The sequence below is a fragment of the Platalea leucorodia genome (genome assembly GCF_965183815.1).
Source record: "Platalea leucorodia genome assembly, chromosome: 19".
NCBI classification, from domain to species: Eukaryota; Metazoa; Chordata; class Aves; order Pelecaniformes; family Threskiornithidae; genus Platalea; species Platalea leucorodia.
The window spans coordinates 1428719-1445395 of NC_138841.1; the positions used below are offsets into that span (position 1 = coordinate 1428719).

Sequence of the window (16677 nt, forward strand, 5' to 3'; positions counted from 1 at the left end):
GGGCAGCAGCACGGTCCCGCTCACTTCCATCACCTCGGCAGCTGTGTCACCCTCGACGGCACAACCCGGCCAGCTGGATGCCAGGTCAGAAAAGCTCCCACCCATTTTGCTGGTTAACTCTCCACTTAAAGCTTCATTTTTCCTACTGGTGTGGAAACGCTTCTCCCATGTCATGCCCCTTTGCAGCCGGGGCAAGTCAGAGCCACATGCCCCAGCGGGCTCGCGCCCCGCCGGCTGCGCAGACAGGAGCCTTTGTTCTTCAGAGCCGCCACTCGAGAGCGACCCAGCGCCTGGCCGCGAGCTGAGCATGGCAGCTCCGCGCTGGCAACGCGTGCTTAAGGCACAAGGAACTTTATAACCTGGAGGTGACAATTCTGCTTCCCACAACAGGGAGGATGGAAAGGACTCCGCCAACAGACATCGCACCCACCGGGGCAAGGAGGAGAGAAGGTTGGCTGGGGAACGCAGAGGCAGGCGAAGAAATGGGAGAAAGAGAACAGGAGGAGACATGGAGGCAGGTATGCTGCCAAGCAGCAGGACACAGGAGATAAGAGAGCTGGGGAGGAAGTGGAGGGCTCTTTGAGATAGGGGTGGTTACCAGGAGCTGCTGAGGCGTGATGGAGTTGTCTGTGTAAATGCAGAGTTTCTCCACGGTCAGGGGCATGGTTTCTCGCAGCTTGGAAGCCAGGAGCATGCAGACCGCCCCCAGAAGCTGCAAGTGATTTTTCCGCATGGAGACCGATGACAGGTAGCGATCCACGTAATTCATGGCCAAGGGGAAGACCTCTTCTTCGCACTTCTGCTCCTCGCACACCTGACAAAACCCAATTACAAAAACAAAAAAAATAAAAGGAAGTTTTAATCAGCACAGGACTCCCCAGATCCTGCCTGCACCGCAGCTTCAAAGCTTCTGGTCATGATGGTGCTTCACACTTATCTCCAGGGCTTTGAAGGCACCTCGGTGCTAAGGAGTAAAATAGCTGCAGGCGTTAAGCCTACGACTGCGGTGGGATTACACCAGCAACAACTCTGACCGACGCCTTAAGGCTTCATCTTCCTGTGGAAAGCTGCAGAACTTATTCGTGCACTCTTTCCACCTACATGTAAGTTAAGACCAGAATTGCTTTATCGGGCCCCTTTTTGGGGACGTCTCCAGCCAGCTGTACAGCAAAGCTGCCGTTTTCTGCTCTGTGGGGACTGGGGACCTCTGGAGAAAAGGAGCAGTTCCAGCATATCTCCAGCTGGAGACCTACTAGTGCAGGACCCACAGCCACTGCTGGCAATTCCACCTGAAGTGGTCCAGGGACACGAGAAGAATCGATGGCAGAGCCCAAATCAATGGTTGAGTCCGACAGCCTTCTTCCTCCCTCAGCCACACTCGTACCACAGCCACGAACAGAATCCAGGAGCTCTGAGTTTCAGTCCTCTCCTCTTATCTCTCAACCAGTATCAAAACACTGGTCATACTTAACTTCCTTCTTTCAACACAACCATAAAAATATTGAGGTTTCTCCTCATACAGCAGCAAACGCCACCATTCTCCTTCCAGCAGCGACTGCCTCCCCCTGCACAGGCGGCCGCAGCAGCGGGGACACCGGCGGGCACGGGCACGGCAACTGCCAAGTGTCATCCGCTGCTTGACTGCCTTTAGGGCTTCATGGGAACAGGCTCCAAAGCAGCATTTATCTAACTGCCCTTCTCAGAAAGCGAATTGCAGAAACAGAACAATAATAGCAGGGAAAAAAAAAAAAGAAAACCCCAACTTTAAAAAGCAAGACGTTCATTATTTCTTTTGACAGAAGCAGGCAGCGTCTTGCAACAGCAGCCGGGTGGAGCGCAGGCAGGCTCCATCCCAACATCATTTGTCCTTTGCAGAATCTGTTCTTTCTCTATTGAGACCGTTCACTCTGATCATCTCATGAAGAGGCCCATGAGATTTCCCCCACTGAACTGCATCCCGCAGAGGGCCGCATTCATTTTTAATTTAGGGAAGTAAATGGTAGTGATATTATTTTCCCCCTTTAACCAGGCGTTTTCAGCCCCATTCAGGAAACGCAAGCCTCCGGCCTGCCGGGTGCAGGGCTGAGCCCTCTGCCCGGGAGCTTTGGGGAGCGGGGTGCCAACGCGGGGTCCGGCGGCAGCGCACCCCCAGGGCGGGGGGAGCACAGGCTGCGGCTTCGGGGGGGTCTGCTCCTCCCGCACGGGCAATCACATCCCCTAGCACGGCCAGAGATGCCGCCCCGCTGCAGACTGCCTTCCCCCCCCGCCTCCGGACCCTCCATGCGCAGCCCCCTCCTCCCCACCGGCACAGCCCCCCCCCATACCGGAGACCCGGCGCGTACCAAGCCCCGGGGCTCCAGGGCTTTCCCGTCCCCCGCACCCCTGCACAAGGCGACCTCACCGCACCCCGCCAGCGAAGGGGGCCCGGGGGCTCCCGTCCTGCACTCCCCGCCGCCGCAGCTCCCCGCGGCGGGGCAGGAGCGGGCACGCCTGCGAGCGCGGCCGGCGGGCGAGGCGCAGCGCCGGCGGCCGGGCAGGGAGCCGGGGCGGCGGCGGGAGGTCGCGTACCTCCAGCATCCAGAAGGCCAGCATCCTGCGCATGTAGGGCTTGATCTCCCGCTGCACGCAGTGGAAGTAGGAGACGCTGGGGCTGTAGCGCTCCTCCAGCCGCAGCAGGTTCTGCAGCACCCGCCGGTCCCCCAGCAGCTGCGGGTCGCGCCCGGCGCGGGGCACGCGGGGCACGGTTTCCACGCACAGCAGCTCCATGGGCGCGGGCAGGGCGGTGCGGTGCGGGCAGGGCAGGCAAGGAGCGGGCAGGGAGCGGGCAGGGACCGGGCAGGGACCCCGGCGGCTCCGCTGCAGCCGCCGCGGGACGCCGGGAACTGGCCGCGCTCCCGGGGGCGGGGCCGCCGCCCACCCCGGCCCGTCCCGCCGAGCCCGCGCGGCCCAGGCGCGCCGAGGGGCGGGGCCGCCGCCCGCCGCCCGCCAATCCACGGGCCGAGCGGCAGCGACGCGCCGAAACCGGGCGCTGACCACGCCCCCGGGGGCGGGGCGAGAGGCGCGCCGGCGGGCTGGCAGCACGTGGGGCGGCCGCGGGGCGCCGCTGCCATGTTGGGGGGGGGGGGGGTGCACCGGGACCGGCCGCCCCCCGGTCTCGCCCCGTCCCCGGGTCTTGCCCCGTCCCCCCGCTGCGGCACCGGCGACCGCAGGTTTCCCCCGGTGCCCGCTTCGGCGCCCGGGGCCGCTCGCCGGGGCCGAGCTCCCTGCAGGCCAGCCTTGCTGCAGAGCGACAGTCCCGGCGTTTGCAGGGAGGCTTCTGTCAACCCAATCTTTGCAAATATCTAAGCGTTATTTTTTCAGCATTTAGTCCTATACCTTTGTGTGTGTGTGTGTGACCGAAGTCCTTCAAGACTATGGAAATAATCAGCTGCGTGCACGCTTGGAGCCGGTCCCCGCCGAGCCTGCTGTCCTCCAGAAGTTACCCTCCTGCTACCACTGGTGCAGCTCCATGGGAGATAGCAACCTCAGTGTCTGCCGAGATAAGGGGTTGTCAGGCTTGGCTGGTTTTTCAGAATAATTAACAATTGTCTGGAAATACCTTTGCAAATTGTACACCGAGTGGCTACTTACTCTAGGAATTTTAAAGTCTTCTGAATAAGTTTGCACTGTGCTTCCACTGCGTAGAATTTGCTCTGCACCGGTGCCTGACTCTGCTTCCAGTTCACCCAGCAGTAATTGCTTTCTGGTGTGGAAGGTTGAAGACAACGGGCTGTAATTCTGGCCACGTTGCTCTCTGATGTTCGTTACTGGCTACGAAAACTGAGATGTCTTGACCTTGCTAGTGCCCATGGGAAGGGTCAGAAAACAGTGTAAGATGTACAACACATTCTGATCGGAAGGGGAGCGGATTGCCTTCAAGCTTGCAAATTAAAAGCTCCTCACTGAGTTGAGCGAATTAGCCCAGGAGGTCCAGTTTTTTATTTTTACCCAATGCGGGTTGCGAAGGCAACGTGCCGGAATGGGATGACCTGCCTGCGTAAGCCTCTTCGCCAGCGGGATGGTGCCAATCCGTGGCGTTTGCAGCAGCCATTGCAACCAAATGATTATAATCACCAGCATGAGAGGTGGGAGATACGTTCCAGACCCCCAGCGTCCCTCGCGCTGCCAGGTTACTTCATTCCCTGCCGGTTCTGGCTGCCCTGCCCTCTGAAACGAGGCACCCCAGCCGCAGGCGCCCCCGTAACACTTCGTTGCGCAGGGCAGGATATTCCACTGTACGGTGCGGGGTTGCTGGGCTGAGAGCATGACACAGGGGCTCGGAGGGAGACGAGCCCAAATTCAACCCACAGCAATAACCCCTATCTGCAGTCCTGGGGAGAAAGCTGCTCGTGTTCAGAAGGGAACGGAGCAATGGAATTTGTAGAAATTGAGGACTTTCGGGATGCGGTATCGTACAAAGAGGGCTCAGCTGGAACACCTCTGAGCAGTTCTGCTGGAGTTTTCCTCAAAAACACACTTGTATGTATTTTTCAGCTAAGGAGCAAAGAACCAAAGGAGTTTGCGGCGGAGTGATTGGCCAAAATAGCTACTCGCCCCACACAAGTCACTTCTGTGTGTGCCGATTTGACACATTTAGTACTTTCCTTGTATTTTCAGTCATCTAAAAAGAGCCTTTTAATGAAGAACAAACATATGAAGTTAATAAGCGTAAGTAAAACAAGGCTGAAGTCTTTGTTCTCCCTGCTCAGGATTTTTTTTTGTGTTGAAAATGAAAAACATCTTTTTGATCAGAGGTTTAGAGGTTCCAAATACTACTCATGACAGTGAACACAAAGATCACATACATAACACACATTTCACACGCTGGAATCCCATTTCTGCACTTGTACAGATGGCTTTCATTTTCTGCAAGGTATACGATACATTGCAAATTTTTAATGACGCCATCAGCGTTGATTTGTTGTGCTGAATGCCCCGAGAACATCATACAGCGCGGTGATGCGGAACTGGGGAAAAGAAAGGGGGAGAGAATTGGATCAATCCCATCCCTGCCTTATAACGAAAAAGAGGAATTTTTGTAGGTGAGATGAGATTCCCAAATCCCTTTCCCAACTAACTTTCTTTCACCTTAGAAATAAATCTTCTGGTGGTGTGGGCAAGAAATATTTGAGGAATCTATGGGAGAGATTTCTGTGGACCAGTCAGCTGGTTTTAATCCGGGACGACCCCCCCCGCTCCACTCCCCCACTCGTTCATTGTGAGCAGCATCCCCCGTTTGTGCAGGGGAAGAGAAGGGCCCCATGTCCCACATTTTTAGCAAAAATAGACAGCAGCTATTTTCTTTAGTCAGGCGAAGGGAAACCACAGCACTGGGTTCTTGGTCCTTCTGGTTTCTGGGCTGTGCCTTTTGAAATTGAAAGTTTCAGGCCCTTTCCCAGACTTCATGGTCTTCCTCCTGTTTCCCAGCGTCTGCGCGGCGGTTCTGACCCAGCCCGTTCAGCGGGAGCTGGGCTCGGTGGCAACCGTGGGCCACAGGACACGGAGGGGGAAAATGAAGCCTGTTGCATAAGAAAGTGTTCCTTCCAGATGATGACTTGGCAAAACTGATGCCTCTGCAAGCCACATTATCAGGCTAGAAAGGCAAATTACAGACTGCAGGCGTCCTAAAAAGCCTATTGTGTGGGTGTGCGGAGGGAAAAGAGAAAATTCCAGGAAAACCAAATTTTGGTCACTGTTGTCCATAGATAGTCAGCTTCCTGGCTTTGGCAAGAGAGAGCACAGCAATATTAAAAAAGGAAATTCCTTCAAAGTAAAAATTAAAAAACCTGATGGCCTCCAGACTTCCAGGATCTCGAACCAGCAATGTTATTCTTTGCTGAATCATAAAGGGCGCTCATTTTTTTGGTATGTTGATGATGAATTAAAAAGAGTGACCGGCAGCTGGAGCTTTTAAAGGGGCAATGCAGAGGCAGGTCTGATTGCGATGGGCAGCTGGTGTCACGCGTGGGCTTGGAGCGAGGCTAATGCCATTTATCGGGATGGCCGTTCAGCAGGGGCATGCCCGTAAGCTCTTTGCCGCAGAAAGTTTTTATCTACGTCACTTTGCACCAGCAGTGGGCCTGGCCCCGAAGGCTGTCAACAAGCATGGTCAGAACCTTTTCTACACTGGTTTCTGTGTCTTCTATTTTATATCTACCTTCTGTCCAATTTTGATCTACCAAGAGCTAAGCCATCTTCTTCCTTGGTCATACTGCAACTACAAGTGTCATCAGTAACATCAAAATGAAACTGCTTAACATACATGAAGGACTTGAAAACCCAATCCAATGAGCAAATAACTATATAATTTGCTGTAGGAAATCCCCAAAATAAAATGAAAAACAGGTACCATTATGTGCATGTGTGAGAAAGAGTGAAGACAGTATTTCACACTTTCTGGTTTGAGGATTTCAAAGCACTTCAAACATCCTAACCTGTTATATTTCACATCCAGTTTTCCCTAAAGCGGAGAGATATTGCAACTATTCCCAGCAGGAAGGAACAAGGGCTCTGGCACGCAAGGGCTAGGAAAGCGTGCCACGGCAGTTTGGTGTCACGGTCCGTGCTTGCCAGAAGTCCCTGCTGCTTTAGAAGGAGACGGCCCAGTTTACGGTCCATCATACGCACTTAAACTGCTGATAAAGGTGACCGGTGCGAGCAGGTCAGGCCGCGGGGCGCAGCAGCCGAGCAGATCGCCGCGGGGACGCAGCACGACGGCGCGTCGCAGATGTTTGCTCTAGCGCACGTGAATCAGAGCCCGCAGGCACGGGGAGCCGAGGCATCTTCCCGCTCGTTCGGCCGTTCCCTGGTCCAGCGGGCAGGAGAGCTGAGGATTTCCTGGTCTCGGTCCCATGCTTAAACACAAGACTGCTCTCTCCCTCCCTAGCTGGCTCTCTCTCCTTTCTCACATCTTATTCATTCTTAACTTCGAAAAAATGCTTTCACTGAATTGAAGGGAAGTTTGGTTGAGTACGAGTTTAACATTTGACCCAGGGGACGTGTTTCCTAATATCTTTCCCATTACTGGCAACCACTGCATTCCCTTTCCTCTGACTTGGTCAGACTTTTGAGTACAACTAATTAGTTTGGAGTGATATCATCCGAATACTGAACCTCAGCAATGCTTAGATATATCCAGTCATAATATACATGAGAATTCTGAAGAAGAAAGCTTGCTGCTTCAAAGGTCAAAGTATAGCTTTTTCATTGACTTAAATCCCCTTATTGGAGCGGCTTTTGGTACAGTTTGGACCAATTGTCTATTTAAACAAAAATAAAAGTGTGACTGTTGGTACTGTTGGGGTTTACCCTATATCCATCACTTCTGTGTCCGAGCGTGCCTGTTCCTGGGAGATATATCAATTTAATGACAGGAGTTCCTTAACCAAGGAGACAAACGGTTGGATGTAGGGAAGCCCTTCGCTTCGGTGGCTTCCAGAACAGAACAAAGAAGTGACTGGAAAGAGGTACGAATGGATGAAGAGAGAGAAATTTGTAAACAAGCACTTAGCAAGCAATTCACTACATCTTCTGGCAAATCATTTAGGAGAAAATTTCCAGAAGTGGCTATGGCTTTGGAGTGTCTCCATTTCAGAGCAGCTGGGCCAGATTTGACTCCAGTGGAGCCAGCCCAGTTTGCCTCAGCTAACAATTTAGGCCAACAGAGATTTAAATGTAGTTTCACCTGACTTCTTATGAAAAGTATTAGAACAAGTTTGCCTTCATCTGTCATTTTAGCAGCTGTTTTCTGCCTTAGTTCCCTTTTCCTAACAAAATCTAAAATTAAGTCACATTTTCATTGACTCAAACTCACACCGTAGTGAGCCATCCCCAGGTGAATGTTCGGTTTTGCTCCCAAATCAGGCATTTTAGAAACCAGCCAAATTCAGCTGGTAATAATAGAAAGAAAGACCATAGAAAAAAATGCAAAGCTGAAACCAATCAATTTCAGAAAGCAAACTGGGCTTGGAAAGCCCCCAGTTGTGATATATTTAGTTCATTTCAGGGGATTATCTGTGGTTGCCAATTATGCAAATTGTTAAAAAATACTGCCCTGAAATTTTACATATAAAATACATCTTTTTTACAACACCCTTCCCTTGTCCATCCTTCCTGCCTTTTCCTGCCCTGCCCTGACTTGATCTTGTTGCCTACGTCTTGTGCACCCTATTCGGCAGATTAGATGCATTTGGGTTTTTCTAAGAATTTTTGGTTGCATGATATTTTTCATTTGATGTGGCAAGCCCGGTGCCTAGCGCCTGGTTGCCAACGCAAACTGGCAGTCAGCGAGTCAGAGCCAGCTCAAGGCTTCTCAGCAGTGCAGGCAGAGAGGGAATTTGCCACGGCTGTACTGCAGCAAGGATCCGTCCTGCCTGAGGAAGCGATGAGGAAGGGGGGTCTGGCCCAGCTGGAACAGGAGCAGGGAGAAAGGAAAATCCTTGAAAGCTGGGCTTAGTGCTCCTGCTGCAAGAAGTTGAGTCTGCTATGGGATGAGGCCGTTTGCAGCACCGCAAGCCTGCGTCCCTGCCGTTCGCTGCGTGGTAGCACCCAGCCACGTTTCCCAGGACCCCACAAAGCAAAGCAGGCAGCAAAATCATGGCAGTAGGGCTGGAGCCAGCCAGCACTCCTGAGGAATGGGGCGTGATAGACTGGGCACCGGACCGGCAGGCAGGATGGCTGGGTTTTAATCTTGGCTTGGCCAGGTGGTAAATAGGAATGGAGACTGGGCAGGTCTCTGCCCAAGTCTGGACTAGGAGCATCGTTCCCTTTACAGGAGCAGAGGGGATCACGTCAGGACAGGGTGGAGGGTGGGCTCGGAGCGGGGTGCTACCCTGCTGCCGGCGTTGCAGTGGAAGCACTGCGGGACCGAGCGCTGGGGTGCTGGCAATGGGCAGGCAGGAATCTCATCAGATCAGTCGAGTCTGTGCTAGATTCGGTTCCTCGGAGGGAGGGAGGGCCATGCTGTGTGCATGCGAGTGTTTTGGGGGGTAGAAAGCAAGCGATTGATACCTCACTGACTTCCCCCACTTGTGGTGCACCTGCCTTGCTGTTACCTTCCAGCACGGGCTGAGCATACGCTACAAGGGCTTTGAACTAGAGGCAGACCTTGCAGGCGAGAAGCCTTTACCATGAGCTTGCTGGCTGCACTCGCTTCACCCTGGTGTAACTGAAAGGAAACATCTTGTACCAACCCCACAGCAGCCAGAATAGGCCTACGCAGCCAGCGGGCACCGAGCTGAGCCGCTCTCACGTCCAGCCCCGCAGCTGCGTCTGTGCCTGGCAGACCCTCCGCTCTGCCGCCCCAGGGACCGTCCCCAAGCCCACCCTCTTTGCTGCTAACCTGGCTTTACCACATTAAGCCCACACACGCGTAGCATACGTGACCTCCCCCACCTAGGCAGCGAAGTCGTACGCTCATCCCTCCAGTTCAAACTGCAAAGCCAAAGAAGGAAAATTTTAAGGATCTACAAGCCACAGTGATTAAGTACCGGCGAGGAGGAACGTCACACCCTTGTGTTAATACATGGAAATAAAATACAATCCACGCAGCAGCACAGCCATCGTTCAGATAACCTGCAGCTTTGAAGACAAGTCTCCTTCTCTAAGTATTAGACTGTGCTCCCCGAACACCTTTCCCTGAAGGCACAAACGTCACTGTGTTTCTTGTGACTGTCACAGCCAGGTACCTCTGTATATCCCAACAGATGTACAGAGATCAAATTCACCGACATGCTAGCATCCGTAATAAAATACGGATGCATTTCTCCCAGCAGTTCTGGTAGCTGTATATTATCTACGTATGCTTCTGCATTCATGTCATCAATAATTACTGCCATTAACAACATGCTAATGAGATACACTCTGTGAACGCACACACATCACTGGGCAAGTAGTATTCCCACTGTATTTAGGCAGATTTTGGTGGAGCGGTTCCAGCAGTCGCCCGATATGTTAACCATTTCTTCCAACACTAGCCTACTGCTTTGCATTTGCTCTGAGCCTTACAGTGTAGGAGTTGCTGCTCCTGCCTGCCCACTCTGCCCTCTCCCAGTATCACAGCAGTGAAGAAGATGCCTTCTGAGACATCGTAAGCTGAAATCAGTAGTGGTTTATATGGCTGGCTGAGTTAGAAAAAATGGTGTTGTGTCCTATTCAGCTATTCCTACTAGAGAGCCAGGCTTCAGCCACCCCAACTAGACCTGCTGCAAAAGCAAGTCTGCAGCTTACGCTCCTGCCCTGTACGTGTGAGCAGAAACACCATCCTCCCGCTTGACTACAAGAGCCTGAGCAGAAGGGAATGAGATCTACTGCAGTGCAACACCAGAGTCAGCCTCCTACCAGGATATTGCCTGTAGCAATTAAAATATGAACTTCCTTCCCACTGCAAACTGACAAACAAAGGGGTTCCTGCAATCAGGCATGAGTGCTTCTGAGTTTATTTTTGTAGCTCTTCAGCATTATTTATAAGGTGAGCTGGCGGACCATGTCCCCAAAACAAGTCTTAACGTCTGGACAGTGAACAGCCTGCTGCGGGTGTTAGGGGCTGGGCCAGACCTATTTCAGGGGTGGAAGACCTGAAATCCAGCTGGATGTGCTCTACTCTGGGTGGCTGCTGACACAGGGATGAACAAAGAACCCTCTGTTACTACCAGTATTTTGAAAGTGCACAATATAAGCCACTAGGAAAGGAGAAAAGATGAGGGGGTGGCAGTGCTTCGTACACCTGCAAAGGAATGCAGGAGCATCCCCGCTTACCGATGAGGAAACTGGGGCACCGAAACGTTTGCTCATCACTCCCCGGCAGATGGATGCCAGGTCTAGACAGGGAGCCTGCGATTTCCAGGTCCCAGCGTGGTGTGCTGTCTGCCCAAGCCAGGGCTCAGAGCTGGCCCCGTCGCAATCGAAGAGGTCGCGTGCCCAACGTCAGCACCACGTCCCGCTCAGGCGTGCTCTGGTGTGCCTGGTGTTGGTGAGGCAGCTCTCTCCCCCAGGCACCGCTCCGCTCCCTTGCACATACTTTCCACTGCTCTGTGACGTAGGGCTGTACAGATGCTGAGCAGTCACTCCTCCCTGGGTGATTTTCCACAGCCCAGCAAACAAGGGGACCTTGCAACTGTTGGCTCCTCTTCCCCTCTTTGGTGGGGCAGACTCCCTGCTGCACGGCCACCCTGCCAGTCCCCGTCCAGGCTCAGAGCAATGATAAGTGCAGAGCTGCTGAACAGCCCCGTCGTCGCAGCCACTGATTATCTGCACAGCTCGGGTCAGGCAGTAAGGAGAGCAGGGCTTGCCAGGCCTACTAGGAACTGTCACCACCATAAAAACATCCCCTCCTTCCTAGCGTACCTGAGCCAAAGCCCATCGCAAGCAGCTGAAGGATGCTGGCCCAGCAGCTCTAGAAGCAGCTGGAGATGCTGGAACTGGAGATGCTGTTTTGGACCCGTAAGGTGTTACACGGCCAGATAAACGGCTGTCATGGGGGCACGGCAGGGGTTATCGAGCAGTGCCAGGGGATGTGACCTCTCCGGGAAGCCATGGTCCTTGCCTGCTGAAAGCTATGAGGGAATCAGGAGCATGTGACGGACGAACACATGAGGAACGTGGGGACAAGGACACGCAGGTCATCACGGCCCGGTGGGTGCAGCGGTGTTAGCTTTGCTGTTCCTTGACCTGGAATGCCCCTGCCTTTGTTCTGCAAGCGTGACTTTGGAACAGCGATCTCTGGAGTCTCTCCTTTGGATTTTCCTTCTGTGTTTTGGACCAGCCTGGTCCCCTGGCCAAGCTGAACTTGCTAACGTGGCCCTAGGGAGAGGAAAAGGAGAGATACACCTCTACCACCCAGCACCCCAGGGGAGAACTGAATGGGTGGGGAGCTGCAAACAGCAAGTGGGGGAAGCATGCAGGGAACTGGGCAAAGCAAGGAAGATGAACAGCACTGCTCTGCTCATCCCGTGACGAATGCGTGAGGCTCAGCTGGCAAGGCGACGGGAGGAGAGGGCTGGTCACATTCAGCCAAGAACTTTCATTTCCCAGGCTGAGCTCTGAGCGGTGCACACGATGGAAAGTAGAGTCACTTGTTTCTCCTCCCACCTGAGCTCCAGGGGTTTCTTGCATTCAGAAAAGGCAAACGTCAAATTGGCACGAGATTTTGACTTCTCAGCCCAGGCTGAGACAGAAACTGGGAAGATGCATGCATGCTTAGAGAGCCAGAAAGAAAAGGGAGGACAAGGAGAGAAAAATAAAAGCTAGATCAAGGGCTGAATTTTCAAAGGCACTCAGCAGACAGCAAATCTTTTTGTTCTCAAGGCAGTGGTGGAAGAAGCAGGGTCTGGATTATTCTCAGTGAAAGCTGAGCTTTTTTAGAAACCTGCCCCCTCCCCTCCCATGCCTATGATGAAGATTGCAGAGTCGAGATCGGTTTGATTTAAAGGTATGATCCTGTGATCGTGGATGTAATGCACAGTTCTGGGTGCCTGAACAGAAGCTGCAAGAGACTCATTGCCCGCCTTAAAGCGGCCATCTGGGAACGCATGCCAAGCCCAGCGGGCTCTGAAGCGACGTGGCCATCGTCTTCTGGAGGACCTGGCCTCTCAGCTACAGGCTGCACTGCATGAGCACCACTGTCTTGCCCTTTTTGGCAGCTGACAGACCTTGTAGTGCAAAATGTGAGTGTAAAGCCACAGGGGCTGGCCGAGCCAGCCTTTCGATAATGGTCTGAAAATTTGGGAGAGTCAAGCAGCACAGCAGCTAGTTCCTGGGAAACAGTGCCTGATGAGTTCAGCTCCTGTCTTGACCTCATTGAGGCTGGGGAGTAGCGTCAGCGTGCAGCTGCCTCCGAGAGTTACCAAAAGACTCCAGGTCAGCTGGGATCTTGCCTTTTCCTTGCCAGAAAAGAACAAACTCTTAATAGCTACAGAGGAGGAAAGAACAGGAGGCCCTAGAGGGATGTAAACAAGTTGGAGGTGATGGGAGATGACAGTTAGACCTCACTGCTACTTAAATTGTATGCTCTGTAATTCAAGGGCCTTAGCCAAGGAAACTGGAGTTACCACCAGTGCTGTGAGGAAACGGCTACTGAAAGAGGACTCTCCTCCCTGCCTGATGATGGGAACAGCCTCTTGGTTGATGCTGGGGTTGCGCCCTGAGGCATGAGAGAAGAGAAAGCAAGACCTTCCCTCAGGACTGGCTTGGGAAGGATCTTTCCTCCGCACTGGCTGTGCCCAGCAAATACACAAGCAATGAGGAGACCCTGGGAGTTTCCCCCAGCCCTTGCCAGCAGTGCCCCACCGAGGCCCAAGGTCCCCCCGTGAAATCTGTCGGCTCGCCTGGAGCTGCTGAAGGGCATCAGTGCATCGCTCGCTATTTTGGACGGAGCCCCTTTCCCCTGGTCACGCTCCAGGGCAGAAGAGCTGTACGCACATTTGCAGTTACCACTTGGCTGCCGGGTTCAAGATGCAGCTGTTTGGTCACTCGAGGGTCTCACCAGTCCCCTGCCAGCCCCGCAGGGTTAGCAGGAGCTCCCTCGTACCTAGGCAAGGATCAGGCGATGTGTTACTGCATAGAGCACCGCCGAATACGGAAGGGCTTAATTTTTGAACAAAAGCTGTGACCAGCTTCAGTGGAGCCAGGAGCAGATTCCACTTGGAAAAAAAACCCCTTTCTGCTGGCAACTGTAGTGAAAGGAATGAGATCTGGGTCTTCTTAGCAAACTGCTGGGCCTGGGAGTGCTTGAAAGGTTTCCTAGAGACAACAGTGCAGTGCATGGAAATGTTTTCCATTTGCAACAGCAGTCCTACGTCGTTCTTCTCAGCGCACCAACCTAAGCATGACCTTTTGGGCTCTGACAGCTAACAACCAGTCCTGGCTCCTGCCACTTCCTTTTGAGCCTACAATGCCAACTTCTTGTGATTCCTAAGCAAGATTACAAGCCAGAAAGGGCTTGGATATTCTCCGGGTATCAAGACTATCTTGTGTTCTAAAATGCATGAGAGGAGATGCTAAACTACATGCTTCAGAGTCAACACCAATAACGGTTCTTGCAAATTATCCCTAGTCTACTTGTGCAGGGTTCTTCTGCCTTCCTCTGAGTCAGCTAATACTGGCTAGAGAGGAGACGGTTAAATGAGCCTTAGGTTTCATCAGCACAGCAATTTCTATTTTCTAGTATCTTAACAAGTTTCCCAGAGAATGAGGAGCATTATTCCCTTCACCCAGATAATATGATGTACAATAAAACCCCATGTAATAAATGTTCACAGTGAAAAGAAAAAGTACGTATTGGAAAGAGCCGGGAAGTGTCAGGCTTGGGGGTTAATTTCCTAGCTCTTTTCTGCCTTGCTCGGTAGCCTGGGCAGACCACTTAGCTGCTCCATGCCTCAGTTTCCCTCCAGCCCAATGAGATAACGGAGGCACATAAGTCTCCATTGAATTCAGTGGAACTGCTGCCAGACGCTCCAGAGCGCAGACGTGCAAGTGGAACTCCGGCAAATGCATTTATTCTGCACTTACCTGGCACTAAGCCTACTCCATTCGTATTTAGGTGATTAATCATTAATGATGTTCATTTATTAATGGTGTTGAAGGCCTTCAAGATGGTAGAAAATGCCCAGGTGAAAGATGCTACAAGATTATGTCTTTAACTCTATAAACATGTAAGCAAAGGATTTAATTCTCCCTGAAAATGACACTGTGCAATGGAATGGCTGGATTGGACCCTTGGAAAGGGACCTAGTAATTAACCTGGTGTAAATTAATCAGCTTCAGTTAGGATTTAGAGACTTTAATAGCCGAGTGCTAGCTTTTATAGCGACGACTCCCAGAACGTACTTTGAAGTGGCCTGCCTGCTTGAAGTGGTACAAGCTCCAGGACTCGGGAACCAACAGCTATTATTTGCCTTACGAGGGGTACAAAAGCACCCCTCACCCCGAGATCTGGGCCTTCTGGGCCCCGAGGCACACAAGGAGACACCGAGGAGGTGCCAGCCTCGCTAGATAAGGTGGGCAAAGGAGCGGCATGAGAACCCGACTGCGTAGGGAGAGCAAGGAGAGCCTGGGATCTGGTTTCCTGGGTGAAACCGCTGAAGCCCGGGCTGCTGCCGAAGGGGCTGTCCCGCTCTCGCCCCCGCCCGATGCCAGTCCTCCTGCCTTCCTTGCACGGAGGCTGGTCTTTGTGCTCGCTGCCCTGTTCTGACCGGGTTAACTTCTGCCAGATCAGGGACAAGACCTGGCTGGCTGCAAAGCTGCGGTACCGAATGGGCAAGCACAGACAGGAAAGCCGTGCCCAGGAGAGACTGAGAGATTTAGGTCGGCTTTGTCTCAGAATCAGGTGGGCTTCTCCATTTGCTCCATCCAGATACAAGCTTTACTCTTTTCACCACGCAAAGGATATTGTGGTGGCAAAACCATTTAAGTATATTTAAATTAGTACATATGTAAATAAACCATGTTAATGTAAAGTATGACCATATTTGTATAAGAGCATCTACTGCTCTAAATATGCTGGCAAATCAACCTCCCACAGCTCAGGAACCATTTACCCTGGGGAAGCACGGACTAGACCTACATCTTCTGGGCCCCAGTGGTTACCAGGGCAGGCAGCCATTCTGGGGAGCAGACAGATATGCTGCATAAGTGACACCTGTAATAAAGGAAATGCTCATTACTACGTGAAACACACAAACCAAGACTACTGCAATTAATTAAAAAAAGAAATCAGAGCTGGGTCACTACAGCCTAAATATAAAAGAGGGGGAAAAAAAAAAACAAACAACAATCTGGGGAAAAAATAATAATATTCTCAAGGCCCCACAAAGATAACCATCACAGGCTACACCCCAGCTGACCCCAAGTCACCCTGGTACATGGCTACTGAAAGTGCAACTCCTCAGCTGGCAGGGTGGGGCTGCCAGCATCTGCACCGGGCATCCATCCCTCCGCCCGCCACCGCGGCAGCTGGAAACAGCTCGAGAGAAAGAGAAGCCTCAGCAAAACAAGAAACTTTAGAGGATGTTTTTCTCTAAAGAGGCTGGGAAAGTGTTTGATTTTTCTACCTGAAAATAAATATATACATACGTTATATTCTGCCCAGTTAACCTCTCTTCTTGTTTACCTCGAGGTCATGCTGTACTGCCTGTCCTTTGTGGAGTGGAAGAAGCAGGATTTGGCTGTGATACCATAAAGGGGAATTTTTACTGAAGCTGCTGGACATAAACACACCCTGTGGTCCTCTCTGTCTGTCCAGGCCCCATCGCTGCAGCCCAGGCTTACCGCAATGGGTCTCCCTACGCTGCGGCACGGACTGGAGCTGGGCAGGAAACATTTTTCCCATCCCACAAAAATCTTCCTGTTCTGCATCAGGATGAACCCAAGACCTTTCAGCACTTCTAGCCTTGTTTTCTAAAGAAACAAGCCATACACAATCCTGCTGCATGTGTCTGTCCTCCCTTTCCCATAAATTCTTAATTCTTTGGCCAATTTCAACCAAGTCTGACTGATTTGATCAGGTAAAGGTACCAACACTGTTACATTCCCACAAGTCTCATATAAGCAGGCAGCTCAGGAGAAGAGACACCCAAATCACATTTCCACTGACAAATAGAGTCAGTCCTTCACAGACACCAGATAACACACACAAGAGCTTCA

At 52.2% G+C, this 16677-nt stretch overlaps 1 protein-coding gene across 3 annotated transcripts in view; it reads right to left on the reverse strand.

Annotated features, from left to right (window-relative positions):
• The window catches only part of CCND3 (cyclin D3), a 76899-nt gene that overhangs the window by 42189 nt on the left and 18033 nt on the right, over positions 1–16677 (reverse strand). For 2 of the 3 annotated variants that reach the window (XM_082330266.1, XM_082330265.1), the window contains exons 1-2: positions 2569–2866; positions 599–814 (exon numbers count right to left, since the gene is read on the reverse strand). In XM_082330266.1, coding sequence (XP_082186392.1) covers positions 599–814; positions 2569–2766 — 414 coding nt within the window. In that variant the 5' untranslated portion in view covers positions 2767–2866. Of the gene's footprint in view, positions 1–598; positions 815–2568; positions 2867–16677 lie in introns of those variants that run through there. The other variant, XM_082330267.1, reaches the window with a different exon arrangement.